The sequence below is a fragment of the Mustela lutreola genome, chromosome 13 (genome assembly GCF_030435805.1).
Source record: "Mustela lutreola isolate mMusLut2 chromosome 13, mMusLut2.pri, whole genome shotgun sequence".
NCBI classification, from domain to species: Eukaryota; Metazoa; Chordata; class Mammalia; order Carnivora; family Mustelidae; genus Mustela; species Mustela lutreola.
In genome coordinates, this window is record NC_081302.1 from 15,524,269 (window position 1) to 15,544,444 (window position 20,176).

The following is a 20,176-nucleotide window of genomic DNA, read 5'->3' on the forward strand; positions in this document are numbered from 1 at the left end:
AAGCTTTGGGAAACAAAATTTGACTGCATCACTTCCTTCAAAGGTTTTTGATCACCTGTAGTACACAAGCCAGACTCCAGACTATAGCTTTCGAGTCTCTCCAATTTCCAACTCGACTTTTCATCTCCATTCTTACCGAGCCCCTGTCAGTTCGCTGAACACGCCAGGTTCTCCTGTCTGAGCCTGTAGCACTCAAGATCCATTGTATTTAAGAAGTGAGACAGTATTATTAGATTGTGTGCACGTTTTCACTATTACATATAAACAATATATTGGTGAACATATTTGTGTTTTTCTGCAATTATCTATATTATACATCATGGAATTTGGGAATCATAAGTTATGTGCATTTGACCTTTTCCTGTATGTTACCACTTTGTCCCCCAAAAAGGTTGTAACAAATGATGGGTATTCTCATTCTTTTTATACTTTGCCAACACATTATATGAAAAAAGAAAAAAAAAAAAACAACAATCAGGATATTTATTTATCCATTCAACATTAACTTATCATTTATTCTGTGCCAGGCCTGGTCTCCCGGCCTTGGGATTATAGCAGGAAACAAAACAAAGACCCTGCCCTCTCTGGCCAGTACCAACGAGTATTTCAACATAAATGTTGATGACTGCTATGGAGAAAAAAGAAAGAAGCATAAAATGGTTCAGCAGGACTGTGGTAGAGCTTGCTATTTTAATTGGGGTGGTCAAGGAAGGACTCTCTACAAGGGTGACCTTCAACTTGAGAACGGAAGAGGTAAGGGTAAAAACTAGGCAGGCATCTGGGGAGAGGGCATCCAGGCCTAAGGGAAGTAGTATGCTTGAAAAATTCAAGGAGAAACAAGGAGGGCAGGCAGGGTGAGCAAGAACCGTAGGGGAAGGGTCTAGGGAACCTCTTTACCAGAACTGCCAGCAGCCTGATTTGTCGGTAATGATATGAACAACCAAGCAAAACGCATTTTGTAGTTGCGAACTCCCATTTCCACACTTTGCAAGCAGAGGACTTCTGAAGTTCTAGCTCAACCGGTGAGTCATCTGTGGAAATTGTCCAGCAGTACAAGAATAAAACGAAGGTAATCGTTCATAACTCCGACCATCTGCGTACCCAGGTAAAGCCTGATCCATTCTGGTGTCACTTGACACCAAACATTCCAGACCCCACTTCCCAGCCACCCCAATTACACCTAACGGGCCCTGTTTGGGAAAGAGAAGAGTTGCGCCTGCGCAGAAGCGTGGCGCTGCCCGCGCACCCGAGGGCCCCGCCCAGCGCGCAAGGGGGCGGGGATAAGCGGGCCGGTCTCCGGAAGCTGCTGCCACCTTCCCCCACTGACGTGTCGGGGCCGCGAGACGCGTCGCGCAAAGTCGCGGTGGAACTTCGCTGCGGTGTACAGATCTGGCGCTTGCCGCTGCCGGGCACTGCCGAGCTGGGAGATGTCGGCTGCGGGCCGGACGGAGCCCTTGGGTCCTCCCAGCAGCTTTGCGAAGCGGCTCCTGGTGACCGGGGGTGCTGGTTTCATGTAGGTAACGGCGCCGCTGGACGAGGAGTGGCTCCCCGGAAACCCCAACCTTTTCCTGCGCCTCTGCTTGCTCTTGGCAACTTGGAACCAGCTGGGGGGGGGGGGGGTCTGATGTGGGAGGGTCTTAACGCACGAACAGCATCAGCCTACCTTCTTCCCCCTCTTCCCGCTTGCGAAGTCTTGGTTCCTTTGAAACCGCGACTTCTTTCAGGCGCCTCCCCACCGAAGCTGAAGCGCGGTGGTGCTCTCTGCCTTCTTACCTGGCCCGGGATGCACCTGACCCTCTTCCGAGTGCCCCCACAGGGCGGTAAACTCCTCACCAACGGCCCCAGCCTCCAGCCCGCCCCCTCCGTACGCAGACAGGCCTTGTGCATGTAAGAGCCAAGAAACGATTTTTGGATTTTAGCTGGACATTCATTTATTCAGCGGGCTATAAAACAACGATGGCAACACCTCCACACCCTCTCTTGGTGCTTTGAGCTGGACGAGTTGAGCGATGCCTCCTGCCCTCCCACACCCACGTGCAATCAGTGAGTCCGCGTTCACTGCTTCCCACGCGACCACTTCTCGGCGCATCCCCTTCCCACGCGACCACTTCTCGCCCCTTCCCCCTCCCATCCTAGTCCACGTTACTGGCTTCTGCCTGGATTGCGACTGTAGCTTTCTGATTGGTCCTACTGCTTCCCCCCTTGTTGGCTAAAAGTCTGTTCTGCACACAGAAGTCAGTTTTTATTAAGTAGATAAGTGCACAAAATTTTACCCCAGTTTTACCCACGAAGTTTTACCCCAGCCTGTCAAATTTAGAATAAAATCCAAACTCTTTTGCATATCTAGAAGACTCAAGTGCCCCGGGGCCTGATCTTCCAACCTGATCTGCCATTCTGCCTCTTTGTTTTTCTGTACCTGCTGCACTTAACCTTTTTGGAATTTCTGGAACGCTTGAGGCTCATTCCTCCTGTCTTGAGGCCTTTGCACTTGCTTCCTCTTCTGTTAGAGGGCTTGCATCACTCATTTCCAATGGTTGCGTAGACATCAATCACCTCCTGGGACAGGCATTACCTAGCCATCCTATCTAAAAGCGCCCCATTCCCAACTAACACACTAATCACTATCTGAAGTCCTGAAGTTATTTTGTGTATTAATGTTTACTGGCTTCTTGCCTGCATCCCTGCTCTAGAATGTAAACTGGATGAGGGCAGAGACTACTGTTCCCTCAGCATCTGTAAGAATGCCTGGCTTGTTCTACAAAGGTCATCGGTAGTTATTGAATGGATGAATGCACAGGTACCAACAGTAAACTCCCGATGTCTAGTGGAAGAGAACATGGGAACATGGGAATCACATCCCCCATTGGCACATTAAGTCACCTCTTTAAATCTGACAATAACTTGGAGGAGGGTACCAGGCAGGCAGGGTTTATCTAATGAGAAGAGGGGCATGGCCATAAAAGGGTGGTACTTGTGTGAGAATGCTGGTCCCAGAAGGGCAGGTTCTAGAAAATGCTGTGAAAGGGCTGTCAAGTACAAACTCTGAGTTCATAATTTGGTCAAGGGCTGCCCTTATTCCTGGGAGCCGAATGTTTTGGTGTCTATGAGGAAATCTGGTGGACCATCTCATTGAGAGATGCCTCTGGTTCCACTCCTGCTCCTGGGAAAACCAGGAGCCAATATGGTTACCCAATTCAGGATGGCTGCAGCCATTATTAGCTTGGAAACCTCTGTTTAATCTAGAACCTCCCTGAATGTTGTAGTTTACACCACCAAATTCTTGCACCAGGAGATAGTAATTGCAGTAGGGTTACTGTGAACATAAACAACTGTGCTCATACTAACTGAAGTTTTGCACAGTTATACCCATGGTCTCTTTAAAGGTATGTTATAGTTTCAGTCTGTCTGTACTGACCACCACCCATTGTACTTATCAACCTGCTTCACTCCCACACTCAAAGCACGTGGACACAAATTGTTTGGTTAGACAATTTTTTTTCCTTATACCCAGGACCAGTAAATTCTCTTTTCTCCACAGTGCCAAAGGATATTGATATATCAATACCGATTATTGATCCTGTTGAGAAAGTTAGTGAAAAGTGGTGGGGGTGGAGGAGGGAGTGTATTCAGTGTACTTAATGTTATTTCTGTTATTTTGCAGAAACTTAAAGATATCTCTGAATAGTTTCTAATACTCGACAGGTTAAGGTAACATTTAGGAAATGTGAAGAATTTAGGGAAAAGGTTACATCTTCTACTAACAAAATATACTTTTTTTTTAAAGCGCATCACATATGATCGTTTCTTTAGTAGAAGACTATCCAAACTATATGATCATAAATCTAGACAAGGTGAGTTTTATAAAAATGAGCTTCATGCACGGATACTTATATACATTTTTTTTTAAAGTGTTAGAATCTTATCCCACTGATATTTTAGTTTTTATTCGGTCATTTTGGCAACTTAGGGATCTACATAGTCATGTGATCATGCTATATTTAATCTTAGTCTTTTAGAAGTTTTTCATTATGATAGCCCATAAAGTAAAGCTTTTAAGTGCAGTACTTTTACCAGAAGAATATCTTCAACCCTGAATTCAATATTTAATGTAATCTTGTGATTATTAATCTTTTTCTGGAATTGGAATACTTTGATTATTTGATTTTATTATTTTATTATTTGATATTATAACTGCCACCTTATGGAAAATTACATACTTATTTCTTAAATTAAAACTAATTTAGTTTTGAGGATTTTTCTGTAATAGTTGAAGTCTCCCTGAAGAGTCTGAAAGCCGTGATTGGTAATCACTGGATTTTTGACTTGAAACATGAGACACAGTTACCTTAATTTCATAAGACATAATCGTAAAAAATCTATAGACAGAATTATCTGTAGGTCTTACCAATTTTTGCCTGCCTTTCTATCAGAGACAGTAATTTTTTCCCCCTTTATACAGGGATTTACCAACAATTAACTCTGAAAACAGTGTAATGAGTTATAATATGCATAACAAAGGTGTAATTGTTTTCAAGTACTAGTTCTTTTGCAGTAAGAAATGGTAAGCTTTTCTGGTGGCTGGGGGCAAATCTGGGCCGGAAAATTTTTTAAAGGAAGGGTTTCTAAAAAGTAATTTTTTGTATTTTCAAAAAGTAACAAAATTACATGATTTTTGTTTTTTTACTTTCTAATATACCAGAGACGTCTTCTAAAAGCAAAGAGCAAACACTTTAAGAAAACATGTTTTCGTATCACGATCAGAATAGCTACAGTCTTTAAAATAAATCGATATTTTATAGGAAAAACTATTATCACTTTTTGTGTTGTTTCTCTCCCTCTCCCTCACTTACGTATTTTAAGCTGGATTACTGTGCAAGCTTGAAGAATCTTGAAACCATTTCTAACAAACAAAACTACAAATTTATACAGGTATGAAACTTTTCTTATAATTATATAATTTTTTGATGTGCCTATGTAGCCATTCAAACATTGTTTCTACTTGGCAAGCTTGTGTAGTGTGGGCTTGGAAAGCATACTTATTGAAGACCTTCTAATTTCCAGCAGTACCATGTGCTACAGAGACTACTACTTTTAGATTAATACCACTATAAAGCTGCATGTGATAGTTGGTGCCTTGGCAGCTCTATGCATAGGTGACTGACCTTACATGGTTTATGATATTGAGGTCCTCAATAGCCTTCTTAATGAGGTCTTGCTGGGTTTTAAAGAGATTGGTGTAGAGGGGACTGTTACTTAGGCCAGGCAACAGCCAAAGAGCCTATCATACAACCCGTGGGCTAATGTTCTTCAATCAAAGTGGATTGATTGGCTCTGGAGGGCTGATTTACTAGGCACTCTTAGAAGAGTCCGAAGTATAAACCAGAGAGCCAGGTCATTAATCTACAAAGGGAAATTTTAATGTCAAATGAAACTATTTCATGATTTATGGGTTTTTTTAAAGATAATCTATAAACTCTGCTTTTCACCACAAATTATAAAGAATATACCGAGCACACTCTTCTATATGAAAGCATTTCTTTCAGTCACCAAAGAATTGTTGAGAATACATATTTTTAGAAGAGTTAAATGTACATATAACATTGAAAGTCCTTTAACGAATCCACTTAGTTCATTCAGTTGTGGTAAAACACATTTTTTAAAAATGTGGTTGTAAATGGTTACACTTACTTTAAATGTATTGCAATAATGGTTACCTCAAACTTGAAAAATATGTTTATAAAAATCTCCTATTAACATGAGGTTGGCAAAAATGTTATGGGAAAAAGCTAGCTTGGTTCTTAGTTGTCATTGGTGCTCAATAAAATACTGTTTTGGACACATATTTGCAAATAAGTATTTGGAACTGATTATCTCATATCCTCAGATGCTGGAGAAATACATCATTACTATACTTATTTGGCCCCTTGGTTGGATTTTCAAGATAATCTCTATTAAAGCAGGGTGATGGGGGAGATTAATTTTTTTCTTATCATTGTTTTGGTTCATGTAGTAAAATGGCTATTACCAATGGCAGTGGCTGAGTGAAATTTCACTTTTTCCTGTTTTCTTTTTTGTATAGGGTGACATATGTAATTCTCACTTTGTGAAATTGCTTTTTGAAACAGAAAAAATAGATATAGTACTACATTTTGCTGCACAAACACATGTAGGTAAGCATTGTTTTATCTTACAGTTATGATGGGCAAATTTTTTTCCCAGTGACTAATTACCCTAAATCAAAGTCCAGTATTGAAGTCTAGCAAGTAGGGACTTAATATGTCTTTGAAGGAGCACATACCATGCCCTTCCAGGAAAACTGTGTGCTTTTCCAGTCACTTTTATTCATGTAGGTTGAAATATAACTGTAAATGCAATCTTAAAACATTGAGTTTAACTAAATGCAATATAGTGATAACTTCCGGGGAGATGGGCCTTCACCTATATATATATATTTTTAAAGATTTTATTTATTTATTTGACAGAGAGAGATCACAGGTAGGTAGAGAGACTGGCAGAGAGAGAGAGAGAGAGAGAGGGAAGCAGGCTCCCTCCTGAGCAGAGAGCCCGATGTGGGACTCGATCCCAGGACCCTGAGATCATGACCTGAGCCAAAGGCAGTGGCTTAACCCACTGAGCCACCCAGGCGACCCTCACCTATATTTTTAATGTGTGTGCATGTGTGTGTGTTTTTTTAAAGCCAGGTGGGGGATACGCAGTTGAACATTATATTATCCATAGTGTTCTGTGCATCTGCGATATCTTCTGCCTACCATTTTATATTGTGCAATATACCATACATTCAGAAGAATTTAGAAGTAAAGTTAAATGAATAATGATAGTGTGAATACTCATATAGCCATCACCTAAACAGAAGATAGAATATTGTTGAATCCTCGTTAGTGGTATATTACTGCCTTGTTACTTGATTTTAAAATTATAATTTACCTTGGTCTCCTCCATAGTCTATTTAGGGGATTATTCTGTAGCAGAATATAACATATTCCTCGTTCCTTTTTATTTTCATACGCTCCATTATGTAGCTGTACCCCGTTTGTGTTCATTTCCTACATTTTGCTGTTTAAATAGTACCACAGTGGATGGCTTCATGCCTGTGTCCTTGTGTTCTGGAGGCTGGAAGTCCAAGCACCAGCAGGCCAGGTTCTCCTCAAGCTTCTCTCCTTGGCTTGCAAGTGGCCACTCCCTCTCTGTGTCCTGACAGTTTTCCCCCTGGGCATCACTAGTGTTTCTCTTTGTGTCAAATGTCTTTTCTGAAACATACCAGTCATGGTGGACAGGGACCTGGATGGCCTTATTTTTATTTAACTACCTGTTAAAGGCCCTGTCTCCAAATATAGGCACATCCTGAGGTACTTGGGGTCAGGGTTCCATCATGAATTTGGGGGAGCACAATTCAGCCTGATAACCAGGGTGAAGGGGGAAAGGCACATGTAATTCACCTGGCTATTGAGAAATTTCCTTCCTTAGGGGTTGAAAACACTTTGCATTCTTACTTGTAATATATAAAGTATCTTTTCCCCCATAGCCTCACCAACAAATTTTTAAATTTTTGCCTATCTGATAGGTAAGAAGTGGCATCTCTGAGATTTCATTTTGAATTTTTCTTATTGTAATTGAGGCTGAGCATCTTCAGCTTAAGGACCTTTGCATTTTTTGCCTAAACTATTTGTTTATGTCTCCTATCCAAAAGGGTTGTTTTCTTTTATTTTATATGACTTCTTTTTAGATTGAATATATTAGCCTTTTGTTTCTGATAAGTTCACATATTTGTCCCAGTTTGTCATTTGTCTTTTAAAAAAATTTTTTTTTAATTTCTTTTCAGTGTTCCAGAATTCATTGTTCATGCACCACACCCAGTGCTCTATGCAGTCCATGCCCTCCTTAATACCCACCACCAGGCTCACCCATCTCTCCACCCCCCGCCCCTCCAAAACCCTCAGATTGTTTTTCAGAGTCCATAGTCTGTCATGGTTCATCTGTCATTTGTCTTTTTACTTTGTTTATAGATTTTTTGGTTGGTTGTTTTTTCTGTGCAAGAGCTTTAACACAGTTGAACTGATCAGGTTTTGGGTTTTTTTTTTCCCCTTTTGCTTCTGGATTGTGAGCCATTTTTAGTAAAGTTTCCCTCATTCCCAGATTATAGAGAACCTATTCTTCAAGTAAATTTATTTAAAAAAAAAATTATCGAACATTTGTTGTGTTTTCAACAATAACAGATTGATCTGAAAAGCCTTGCCATCTATGAAACTGGAAGTTTCAAGTTTTAAATTTAAGAACATTTTAAATTTAGATGTATCCTTTTTTTTTTCTTTTTAGAATAAAAAAAAAAAAAGTGTTTCCTGCAAATTTAGCACTGATAGTTTTCTAGGTTCTAAGAATTTACATATGCTTCACAATTTAGGCTTAAAGCAATCATAAATAGCAATGTGTTTTTGTTTTGTTTTTTTTTTAAACTTTTGCAGTTGTGGTGAATGAAGAGAAGTGAATAGAACTTTCCTTAAACCTGAGTCTACTGTTGGGTATTTGTTTTGTCCCTTGGGTGGAATTATTCTAGATTTCTCTCTCTCTCTCTCTTTTTTTTTTTTTTAAGATCTTTCATTTGTACGTGCCTTTGAGTTTACGTATGTTAATGTCTATGGCACTCATGTTTTGGTGAGTGCTGCCCACGAAGCCAGAGTGGAGAAGTTCATTTACGTGAGCACAGATGAAGTATATGGAGGCAGTCTCGATAAGGTAAGCTCAGAAATGGTATGTTTCTCCTCCTTACCGTGGACCACGATGCAAATCTGTCTTCTTAAAACCTTTTCTGGGTTTCTTTCATCCCCTCATTACACACACTGTGGGACTCTCCAAAATGTTATTCCTTTGTGTCTTCTGTTCAGATCAAAGAATGTCACCTTGAATGACAACAACCACCTAGTCTTGGTACAAATTAATATGTAATTTGACTGACAGTATTTTGCAAGAGAGCAGAACATCCCACCTTTCTGTCCCAGTCCATATATGACAAATGTCCTTCCCATGGCCAGGCGTAGGTAACTAGACTACGGCATACTGCCTGCTCACCTTCCTCCTCCCCTGAGGAAACAGTGGAATGTTAAGGAGTGAATATGAAATTAATGTAGGAACTGGCGTCTGTTCTTTTTCAATCGTTTGCACATACTGTACTTTTTATGCAAAAGATGTCTCCATTCTCATCTGCATTTTTCATCATCACTGTTTGCAACGAGTGACCTCATTCTGTTTTGTATTTTTACCAAAACACACACATGGCGAGAAAAAAAATAAAGCAATTTGAAACAACTTCTAATGAGAAAAAGCAGACCCTGACCACTTCTCCTCAGTATCCAGTCCCACCTGTGAGAAGCTATTATTCTCAGTTCTCATTGCAATTTTTGTGAGGTGAACTTTTTTCTTCTTGTAACTTTGTCACCCTACATCAGATCTGACACAGTAACCAGAATGATTTTTAAAATAAAAGTCAGATCATGACATTACTCTGCTCAAAATCTGTTCATCTTGTTACACTGGCCTTCAAGGTTCTACATGGTCTCCGGCTATCTGGCTTCATCTCCCATTTCTCTTCTCTCACATCAGCCTCCTTGCAGTTCCTGTGGACACAATTCTGCCCCAGGACCTTTGCACTTGCTGTTCTCTCTGCCTTTCTTATAGGGTTGCTGTGAATGCTACTATATAAAAAATGCTTAGAAAAATGCCAGGGATATAGTTGGGGTTCAGTAGTGTCTTTTAACATGTAGTAATTAACATTTCAAGTTTATTATATGTTTTCTTATTTTTTCTACTTAGAAACTATGCATAATATGTATTTTTAATGCATCTTTTTGAAATTAGGAATTTGATGAATCTTCACCCAAACAACCTACAAATCCTTATGCATCATCTAAAGCAGCTGCTGAGTGTTTTGTACAGTCGTACTGGGAACGATATAAGGTAAGAGCTGATTTCAGAAACTCTGGAATCATTTTTCTTTTGACTTAGGTGATAAAACTCCAAGTTAGCATTAGCCACATTCCATTTTTAAAGTTGAAGACATAGATTCAGGAGTTTATATATTAAGGAGTTTAAAATATTTATTTCCTATATCATGTGGACAAAGTAGGACCTACTTCTTGTTTAGTTCACCACTTAAAGGAAATCATTTTTATATATGTTTTCCCACTTCAGTGGTACATGAAGTATGACAGCTGTAGGGAAAAGCCCTATTGGAGTATCCTGATTCCCAGAATCCTCCGGGGGGAAGCAGACAAAGTAGAGCAGCTTCCGTGACCTGCACATGGTCCCCTCTGCCTGATTCACCTCTCTCGGCTCCTCATGAATGGACTTGACATTTTCTTGCCTTTTGTGTTCCAAAGCGTTGACCCTTTGTCCTTTCATGGGAGATGGGATTTTTCACTTTCCAGCTCTTTTTATTTGTAAGCGTTGGTGCATCAGAGAAAGACAATGTGAAGTTTCACATCTAACCAAACCTAAGGTCTGAGACGCAGTCTCTGAAATCATCTGGTGGAAATTCCCTTGATTTTCTGCTCTCAAACCTAACCAACCTGCTCCCATCTGTATTTGTCCTGCTCTTGTCCCAGGAGAGAAAATATTCCTCTTCCTTTTAGGAGCCTCTGCCCTTCTCTGAGTCCTATCCTCTCCCATATTTTCAGGAACCTTATATCAGGAAAAAAAAAAAAGCTCTTCACTTCTGTCCTTGATGTGTGTGGAGTTACTTAGCTGCAAGTGCCCATTTTTCAGGACTTCTTAATCTTAGAGAATCATTACAATTGGACCTCTTATTGCATTAACATTGACTACTCTTTAAGTTTCCAGCTGTCATCACGCGAAGCAGTAATGTTTACGGACCACATCAGTATCCAGAAAAGGTACATTTTACTTGTGAATCCGCACTATGTTTCGGTGATTGTAGCTTCTTGTTATTTAAGATAATCTCTCTGCAGTTATTTGTCTGAAATATTTTCTGCTGTAATTATACATAATTATAAGCAGTGTATGGGCCATGTGCAAATCTCATCAGGTGTAGAGTCTGAAGACCTGAGTTGAGGTCTAAACCTGACATGGGCTGGTGTGACCTTACGCCCTTGGAACATTGTCTTTAAACTGGAGGATAGTGAAAATACTCAAGGGATTTTGAGGGGTCCAGTGAGATCACAATGTGAAAATGCTCTTCACGATTCTGAAGCTCTGCAGAGCATTCCCTTCGCCTCTGCCATGCCGCTGAAGACTCCTTCCTGGCTTGCGTCCAGGAATTTGAGAGCTAGTGAGAGAGTCCTGCGGGAAGCTGGGACAGAAATTTGTCTTCCCGTCAGCCGGCTCACTGTTTTCCCCAGCTCCTCTTTATAGTTGCTGGCCTGAATGTCTTCCAGAAAATAGTACGAATTGTGAATAAAGAAATGTACTTAAAAGGCTGAACCAACTGTGCAGTTGGTTCTGTATCATTAAACCTAATTTGAACGAACCATTGCCTTCTGTGCCTAAAAACTGGGAGATGGGATTTTTCACTTTCCAGCTGGTTGCATTGATCTCTTTGGCCAAAGAAAGGGGCCGTGTCATGATCTGTTGGTCTTAATGTCTCCTTTGCTTAATTTGGGGAGTACCTTTCAGAGGCGCATTATAAGGTGAATAATATATCTCACCCTGTTTAACATAACCTTTCTTTAAATTCAGTGGCACTGGAATTCACTTTTTATTAATTTCACAAGCACTGGTTGGGTAGGTGCTGTACACAGAGCAGTAAGTGGGCTATGATTCCTGTCCTCAGGAAATCAAAGGTGAACTTGTGATGAGACCAAACTGTTCACGAAGACATTTTCTGAATCTTTACACTATTTGTATCATTTTGTCTTTATATTTGTCCAGCAGATGACTTGTTTTTGTGAAATAGGAGGCTATTGTAGAATTCTTTCACTTATCAAAATTACAATAGCTTTTTTCTTGAAACTGATAAAAAATTAGAATTTATCTATATGCATATTTCTTAATAATCATAATCTTTTAATCTTATGATGAGTTAGATTCATATTAATGAGTGAATTTCCGATATCTGAAATGATATTTAAATATTCTTTTAGGTTATTCCAAAATTTATATCTTTACTACAACACAACAGGAAATGGTATGTTATTATTTACCTTTGTACCCATGTTTTTCTGGTATGTGGAAAATATTTGGTGACAGCCTGTCTTGAGAATCATAAAGTCTTAAGAGTTGAAGACCATAGAATTGAATGTTTCAACAGATGTATGTATTCCTTGTACCCTCAATGTGATGGTTCTTTAAATAATTATAATCTGTTACTCATCTTTATGATTTACTTAGATAACTTGGATTTTTTTTTTAATAATTTCAGTTCTTAAATAATGTAGCCTAGAACTTGGAATTATCTCATTAAGATCCAACATCTTTATATAATTTTGCTTTTCCAAAGGATTTATTTAATCCTTTTAATCACTGAGCTATACATATTTCTTCAAAATGAACTTAAAGTAGAAAATTGATGAGTAAGTTATTTCTGAGGGATCATTTATATGTGTGTTACTTCCTTACTGAGTGCTGCATGAGGTTCAGTGGTCATTTAAAAATTATGGATAAAATTTAGAAAAGTCATGAGAATAAGTGTTTTTGGTAAACGATTTCTAGGCTCCCCATGGAAATTGGCTTCTCTGGAATTGTATCCAGGCGTTGTGTTACCCTGGTTTGGGAGAGCTTTTTACACTTTATGATTCCCTTTCATTTAATCTTTCCAGCTGCATTCATGGATCAGGGCTTCAAACAAGAAATTTCCTTTATGCAACTGATGTAGTAGAAGCATTTCTCACTGTCCTCAAGAAAGGGAAACCAGGTGAAATTTATAACATCGGAACCAATTTTGAAATGTCAGTGCTCCAGCTTGCCAAAGAACTAATACAACTGGTGTGTATATATTTTAAGAGGATAGTGTTTTCAAAATGGTCCCTAAATCAGTGGCAGTCATCACTCATTTAGTCAAAATCAGCAGTTTATAATTTACTCAATTAGAAAGTGATTGAGTAAAAAAATGAAAAATACATGAAGATATATAATTATTGGAAGTTATATCACTCATTTATAACAGCTTTTCAGGAAAGTAAAAATCCTAACAGATTGGATGTAGAAGCTTACTGTAATAAATACCTCAATGTCAGAAATACAAAACGGTGTGCGCTAATCTTAAGGATTGATGATATGGAAGTAATTATAGTTAGGAGTGTATGTATGTATTAGTGAACATCAGTTCTCAGTCTCAGGATTCAGTAGTAAGGGAGACTTGGTGTGTGGAAATACTTGCCTTTGCTTGGCTCTCTGAATACTCTGTACTCCAAACATGTGGGTTTTCCACACCAAGAAATTCTCAGAGACAAGCTGGGTGGCCTATTATTTAACTCAATTCTGACATTATCTGCCTGGAGATGGCTCCAGATCCCATAGACTAAAGGCTCAGACCTCCAGGGCTCTCCCCTGCTTCACGGGCCAACCACAAAACCTGGTTGTCACCTGGGCTTCTGACCACGGACTGACGATCAGCAGAGGTGCTTAGCTGGAGTGACTCACAGAAGTCAGTAAAACAGTTTATTATCTAGATTATTGGCTCATTGCAAAGGATAGAACTCAGGAACAGCTAGACGGAGGAGATGCTGGAGCATGGACTGACCATGCACTGTCCTGGGCCACCACTGACCTAGCACCTCCATGTTTTCTGCAGCTCAGAAGTTCTCCAAACCTCATTGTTTTGGTTTTTCATGGAGACTTCCTTAAGTAGGCATGACTGGTTAAATCATTGACCACTGGCTATTAATTCAGGCTCCAGCCCTCTAAGCACAGGCTTGGTTCCCTTGGCCACCAGCCCCCATCCTGTAGGGGCTTTCCAAAATTCACTCATTAACATAAACTTGGTGTGCTTGAAAGGAGCTTGTTGTGAACAGCAGAAGACACTTTTATCTCACGTCACTTAGGAAATTCCAAGGGTTTTAGGAACTTGGATAAAGACCAAATATATACTTAATATAAATTACAGTATCACACTGAATAATAACCAAGAGCCAAAAAAATTAATATTCTCCCCTAGTTTATGCAATGTGTATTCTTTGTGAGCTTCAGATGGAATATGGGTTATCAAGCATGGAAAGTGTTCCTAAAATGTTCTTCATTTTAGCTGTCTCCCCCACTTTGAAGGGGTTCTTTTTCTTTTTTAAAGATGTATTTATTGGGATGCCTGGGTGGTTCAGTGGGTTAAGCCTCTGCCTTCTGCTCAGGTCCTGATCCCAGGGTTCTGGGATCGAGCACCGCATCGGGCTCCCTGCTTACTGGGGAGCCTGCTTCCCTTCCTCTCTCTCTGCCTGCCTCTCTGCCTCCTTGTGATTTCTGTCAAAGAAATAAATAAAATCTTTTAAATAAATAAATAAATAAATCTTTATTTAAAGTTTTATTATTATTTATTATTTATTTTATTTTTTGTTATTTATTATTTATTTTTTTATCATGTATTTATTTATTTATTTATTTTAGAGAGCTAGAGATGGGGGAAGGGGTAAAAGGAAAGAAAGAGAGAATCTTCACGCAAACTCCGTGGGGCTCAGTCTCATGACCCTGAGATCATGACCTGAGCCGAAGCTGGAGTTAGATGCTTAACCCAGTGCATCCCTGAGGCACTCCGAAGGGGGTGTTTTTCTGGTCTCTTTAATCAGCTATTGAATATTTTGTTATTCTCTGATCTCACTTTATAATTTTGACTCAAAAGCCTTCTCCATTTTGACAGATCAAAGAGACCAGTTCAGAGTCCGAAATGGAAAGCTGGGTGGATTATGTGAATGATAGGTGAGTAACAAGTTAAAGCCTTGAGGGAAAGGTTGTGAAATCTTAGATACTTACACAATTCTAAAATATATGGACTTAACCAGAAACTAGTATTATTGCTCTTGATTTTTCCACTAAAATATTTTTTTCCTAATTGTGTATCAAAAGAATAAAGGTAACATTATTGCTTACTAGTTGTGTGACTTAAAGAAAGTTACTGACCTTTTCCAAGTCTGAGGTCTTCTAGAGTGTGAGATATGGATAATGATGTCTTGTTAATAGAAGTATTTGAAGGTTTATTATAACGTATATAAAGTACCTGACTTAGGGTATGGTACATAAGAGCCCTAATATATTTATATGGACTTACTTATTCATTCATCAAACATTTAGGTATGAGGCATTGTGTTCATACCTAGATTGTGGCTGAAAGCAGAAAAGGATGAGCCATAGAGAGGATTAGGCATCTGGGATTCCAGATGATTTTTTTTCAACGTGTACTTTATTTTGCAAATTTTCTCTAAGTGTGTCATGTATCCACAATGTCATTTTAAATCTTTTTTTTTCTTTTTTCTTTTTTGAGACCTACCAACGACATGAGATATCCAATGAAGTCAGAAAAAATACATGGCTTAGGATGGAGACCCAAAGTGCCTTGGAAAGAAGGAATAAAGAAAACAAGTATGTTATGCATTGATACTTTCTGGGGAGGGGGTGAGATTTCAGAAAAATTTAAAGGAAATGTAATTTACTTTTAGAACACTATAAATTCAGTAGACTATAGTGATGAATCATTTTCACTTTTCAAACTGTTACATTTCATGTATTTCCAGCAGCAACAGTAACATATCTCCTACAACATACTCCAGTATGTTGTATTTCACATATTGACTTCTACTCAGGCTTCCTGTGTCTTATCAGCATTTGTCAGATACCTAGTTCATTGGTTCTCAGGTGCAGACTTCTCACTTTTTTCCATATTCTTTAAAGGTGTGAATTTTAATGTTGCCGGTGTTTTCTTCTTACTGCACTTTCCTTTCTTTCTTGGCAATATGTAAAATAACAGTCCATTTTAAGGTCTGTGGCATCTTCTATTTGAGGAGTGATCAAGTTGCAGTCTTTGAGTGTCTTAAGTCTTTTTATGTTGAAACCAACAAAATTTAGTATGTGCAGAAATAGCCATTAAGATGAGTGTATATAAAATCTGTATATATATGTTAAAGTTTGGTTTAAAAATGTATTCATGAGAAAAGATAAACTCACATGTAGAAGAGAAGTCTTCGTTTAGAACTTGACACAGAGTACTTGTGTTGAATTTTTAAAAGCTAATTCAGAGAGAATTGATCATTTTTTAACCCAAAAAAACTACCGATAGTATAGCCACATAAACTAATTTTACATATTACCAGAAGGAAGACCACAACATCTCCTCATACCTGTAATGCAGTATTGCTGCATTTACATGAACAAACTGTACATTTCTTTCTGTAACTTTAAAACCAAGGCAAATAACTTAATCTCTCTCCTTGTTTCTTAAAATCAGAATGTCTTAAATACTTAACACTAGCAGATGCAGTATCGAAGGACTTTTGAAGTTAAAAAGAAAACAATAACTGATTTTTAAATCTAAGTTTTCAGGTATTGAGACATCTCGTGATTAATGACATTGATTAGTTCAGAATCAAATTGTTTTCTTCGTGAGGCACCCCTTTGACAAGACTGATTGTTACTTAAATTAAAAATCTAGGTAAAATGAGCTGCGTAGCTGTGGGGCAGGATTTTTCTCACTTAGCAGAAGCCCAGTAAATGTTGGCTAACTGGTGTTCGATATTTTAATTTTATTTTTGTCTTTTGGTTTTTCCTATCAGTTGACTGGTACAGAGAGAATTTTCACAACTGGAAGAATGCAGAAAAGGCATTAGAACCCTTTCCAGTATAAACACCATTTGTATAGAAAGGACAGTTTTCAGAGAAAGAAGAAAATTATTCTACCTCGACAAATGATATGAAATCAAGTGACTGATGAAGTGTCTTCTTCATATGGAATTGATTCGTGACTGTTTGTATAAAATTCAAATGCAAAATGCCTCAATCTTCAGGATAGTTTTAGTATTGCCATAGGATTTAAGTATCAAGGTTCTTTCAGAAACCTTTTCTCCTGAAAGTTTGGAACCAGGAGGCCTAGGAAGGCTTCTCTAAAGAAGGGAGGCCAGGAAGGAGGGATCTCACGGTTCTGAGAACCAGGATGGGGAACAGCTCTGTGCGGGTGACAGCCTTGGCTGGACTGAACTCAGCTTCCCAGCCTTTCCCATTGCCCAGAAAGTCTCAAGTTTTCATTCTTAGGCAATATAGGATGGGGCATATGCCCTCATTCATCTTTTTTTAAATATCTGATGTGCTATAATTGTTTTAAAATGGGAACAATGGAAGCATATTTAGCACTTTTTATCTTTTAGTAATTTTGTAAAATTAAGTTAAATGTTTTTTAAAAGAAGAATGTAGTTTTTATATTTTCAAAGTCAGTTGTTGTACTATATATAAGTAACTGCATATGAGAGTAATGTTATCATGTATTTACCATTTAAAATGATTTTATTTATAAAATATCAATATTTTAATGTATTCAATGTAGAATGTGGCTTTATTTTTAGTAAGGTATGTTTTTATTTTGCTGTAGAAAAAATTTTATATTACTTGATTAAATATTTTTAATTCCTCTGTCTCCTAAAGACTTTAAGACAACTTGAAAAAGCAACTGACTGGATATTACACTGAGAAAGGGAAAGGAGTCCAAGATTGTGCCCAGTTTTCTGGCTTCCATGCATGGGTGATGGCTTGTTTCCTCTGTGGAATGGGTAACAAGGTCATTAACTTGGAGGTGGCTAAAGGAGGGGGATAAGACTGGAGAAGGGCCTTGAGGAGGTAGAGATTGAGAAAAGAACAAGCAAATCCAAAGTTAGTAAGAGGATTTGCCAAACAAGAATGAAGCACAAACTGAATTGAACATTGTAATTCCAGAATTCCAAGAAGTGTCAAAATAGATTGATCCAGAGGTGGGCAGAGTTGGGAGTTGGCCAGGAGCTAGAGGAAATGGAGCAGGGGAACGGGCACAAGGGTGTGGAGGTGAGAGTGTGGAGAGACAAGGAAGTTATAGGCCGAAAATGGGACCCGCTGAAAGCAAATGGTCTTTGGTGAACTTTGATCATTGAGATAGATGACAAAATAAAATACGTTTTTTCTGTGTCGTTTGTTTTTGCACATATTTTTGTATACACTTTTATTTCCAACTTCAATATACTCAGTATAGCTTCACTTTTATCATTTATCTAGTCTCAGGAGATGACCTTGACAAACATTAGGAACACATGATAATAAACCAGTTAATAAAACTTTATGTAAAAAGTGTAAAAAATGAATGTTCTACATCATATATCATCAGAGAAGTACAGATTAAAACAAAAATTAGATACCTATCAGAATGGCTAAAATCTAGAACACTGACAACACTAAATGCTGGTGAGGATATGGAGCCACAGGAACTCTCATACATTGCTGGTGGGAATGCAAAACGGCACAACCACTTTGGAAGATAAAACTAAACACCCTTAGGGTGTGATCCAGCAATCACACCCCTTGGCATTTACACAAAGGACTTGAAACTTACGTCCACACAAAAACCTGCAGATGTTTCTATTCACTTTATTCGTCATTGTCCAAACTGGGGAGCCACCAAGATGTCCTTCAGCAGGTGAATGGATAAATAAACTGGTGTATCCAAACGGTATGAACTGTCAAGCCACAAAAGGACCCAATCTGCCTATTACTAAGTGAACGAAGCCAATCTGAAGGGAATATGCAGAAACAGACGGTCAAAGTTAACACCTGTAACGATAAAAGAAGGAACAAGATTGGGTAGGGTGATGGTGCTGGCTAAGGCTCTGCAGGCAGAAAGGGCAAATCCGTATGGAAAAAGGATCATGAGAATAGATCACTGTCCCTTTCAGGCTGGAAAGGACTCAATGAAGTTAACTTGCCACCAAGGAACTGGTTGGTCCTTCAAGGAATGGTGTCCTACTGGGGACACAGCCTTTATCTGCTGCCAGCGGGTTGGGTGTGTAGCAGCGGCTACAGCTAGACTGGCCTTGGTAAGTGAAGAGTCCATGCCGGGAGGCCCAAGGGCAGGTTCCATCTCCACATCTATGGTGAGTCCTTTCAGGTGCCCATTGCGGCCGTTCTGGGGTAGTTGATGGTGAAGTCTAGCCACAGTTAAGGAACCTACTCATTTTCTCTACCTGATTGTTAAGTGCCCCTTCCACCGTGTTTGCTTTCTAGGGGGTATTAATACATGACACATGGATCTTCACACTCCCCAGCCACCCCCATGTGGCCATTCACATGCCTCCAAGCCTGCCTTATCTCTGCCTCTAGTCTTTTCCTTCCAAGTCACGAGACAGGCTAACCAGGCCATTCACCACTGCCCATGCATTCATGTATTTCTCACTTCCAGTCACCTCCGTATAAAGCACAGGAACAGGGACACTGCTGAAAGCTCTGCCCTTTGACAGATTGCTCCTTTGCACATTTTTTAAAGCCAGCCTTATGTGGCTTTAATGCAGCCACCATCTGTTTGTCGCTTGTACACACATTACAAGCCAACTAGTCTATAACATTGGTTTTTTTCCTCTCCTTTCAGGAGGTTGTACAGGCCCTCCATGGCCACAGGTAGAAGCTGTGGTAGGACCAAGCTGGTGTCATGTGAGTCTAGCCTACGTACTCCTGCAGCTTCCTGGTGCCCTCTGATTCTACCCAGGCTCAATCCCAATGGACCATTTTTGTCTCACCATGCACTGCTACTGGGCCCACCTGACTTAATGACGAGTTGGGTGCATGAGTTTCTCAGAGCTGCTGTAACAAAATACCACAGACCAGGTAGCTTAAACAACAGAAATTTATTTTCTTGTACTTCTGGAGTCTGGATGTCTGTGATCAAGTCGTTGGCAGGGTCAGTTTCTTCTGGAGCCTCTCTGTTTGGCTTATGGAAAGCTGCCTTCTCCCTGTCTTCATGCAGTCTTCTCTCTGCATGCTGATGTCTCTGTCTAAATTCATTCTTGTGAGGACACTGCTCACCCCAGTGTGTTTAGGACTGAATTGGATTAGTCCCAACCTCCCCTTGACCTCATTTTAATTTAATTTTCTCTTTAAAAACCTTATTTCCAAATGCAGTCACATTCTGAAGTATTAGAGCTTAAGATTCCAACACATGAATTTGAAGAGGTGGGGTGGGGACTCAAGTTAGTCCATAACAGTGAGTCCAAAAGAACTCAGC

The 20,176-nt window shown here is 39.3% G+C and overlaps 1 protein-coding gene across 5 annotated transcripts; it reads left to right on the plus strand.

The window, feature by feature from the left end:
• Positions 1-1,286: 1,286 nt before the first annotated feature.
• On the plus strand, positions 1,287-17,566 carry TGDS (TDP-glucose 4,6-dehydratase). Of its 5 annotated transcripts, none has more exons than XM_059144239.1 (13): positions 1,290-1,513; positions 1,725-2,797; positions 3,785-3,851; positions 4,861-4,929; positions 6,080-6,170; positions 8,609-8,751; positions 9,871-9,969; positions 10,845-10,904; positions 12,111-12,154; positions 12,786-12,951; positions 14,813-14,871; positions 15,434-15,531; positions 16,719-17,566. In XM_059144239.1, exons 2-13 carry the CDS (start codon positions 2,790-2,792, stop codon positions 16,787-16,789), a joined length of 975 nt encoding a protein of 324 aa, XP_059000222.1. In that variant the 5' UTR covers positions 1,290-1,513; positions 1,725-2,789; the 3' UTR covers positions 16,790-17,566. The 5 variants fall into 5 exon arrangements, with proteins under 5 accessions (XP_059000220.1, XP_059000222.1, XP_059000221.1 ...); XM_059144238.1 differs by having other exon boundaries at positions 1,920-2,797; XM_059144241.1 differs by having other exon boundaries at positions 1,920-2,043.
• Positions 17,567-20,176: the final 2,610 nt, after the last annotated feature.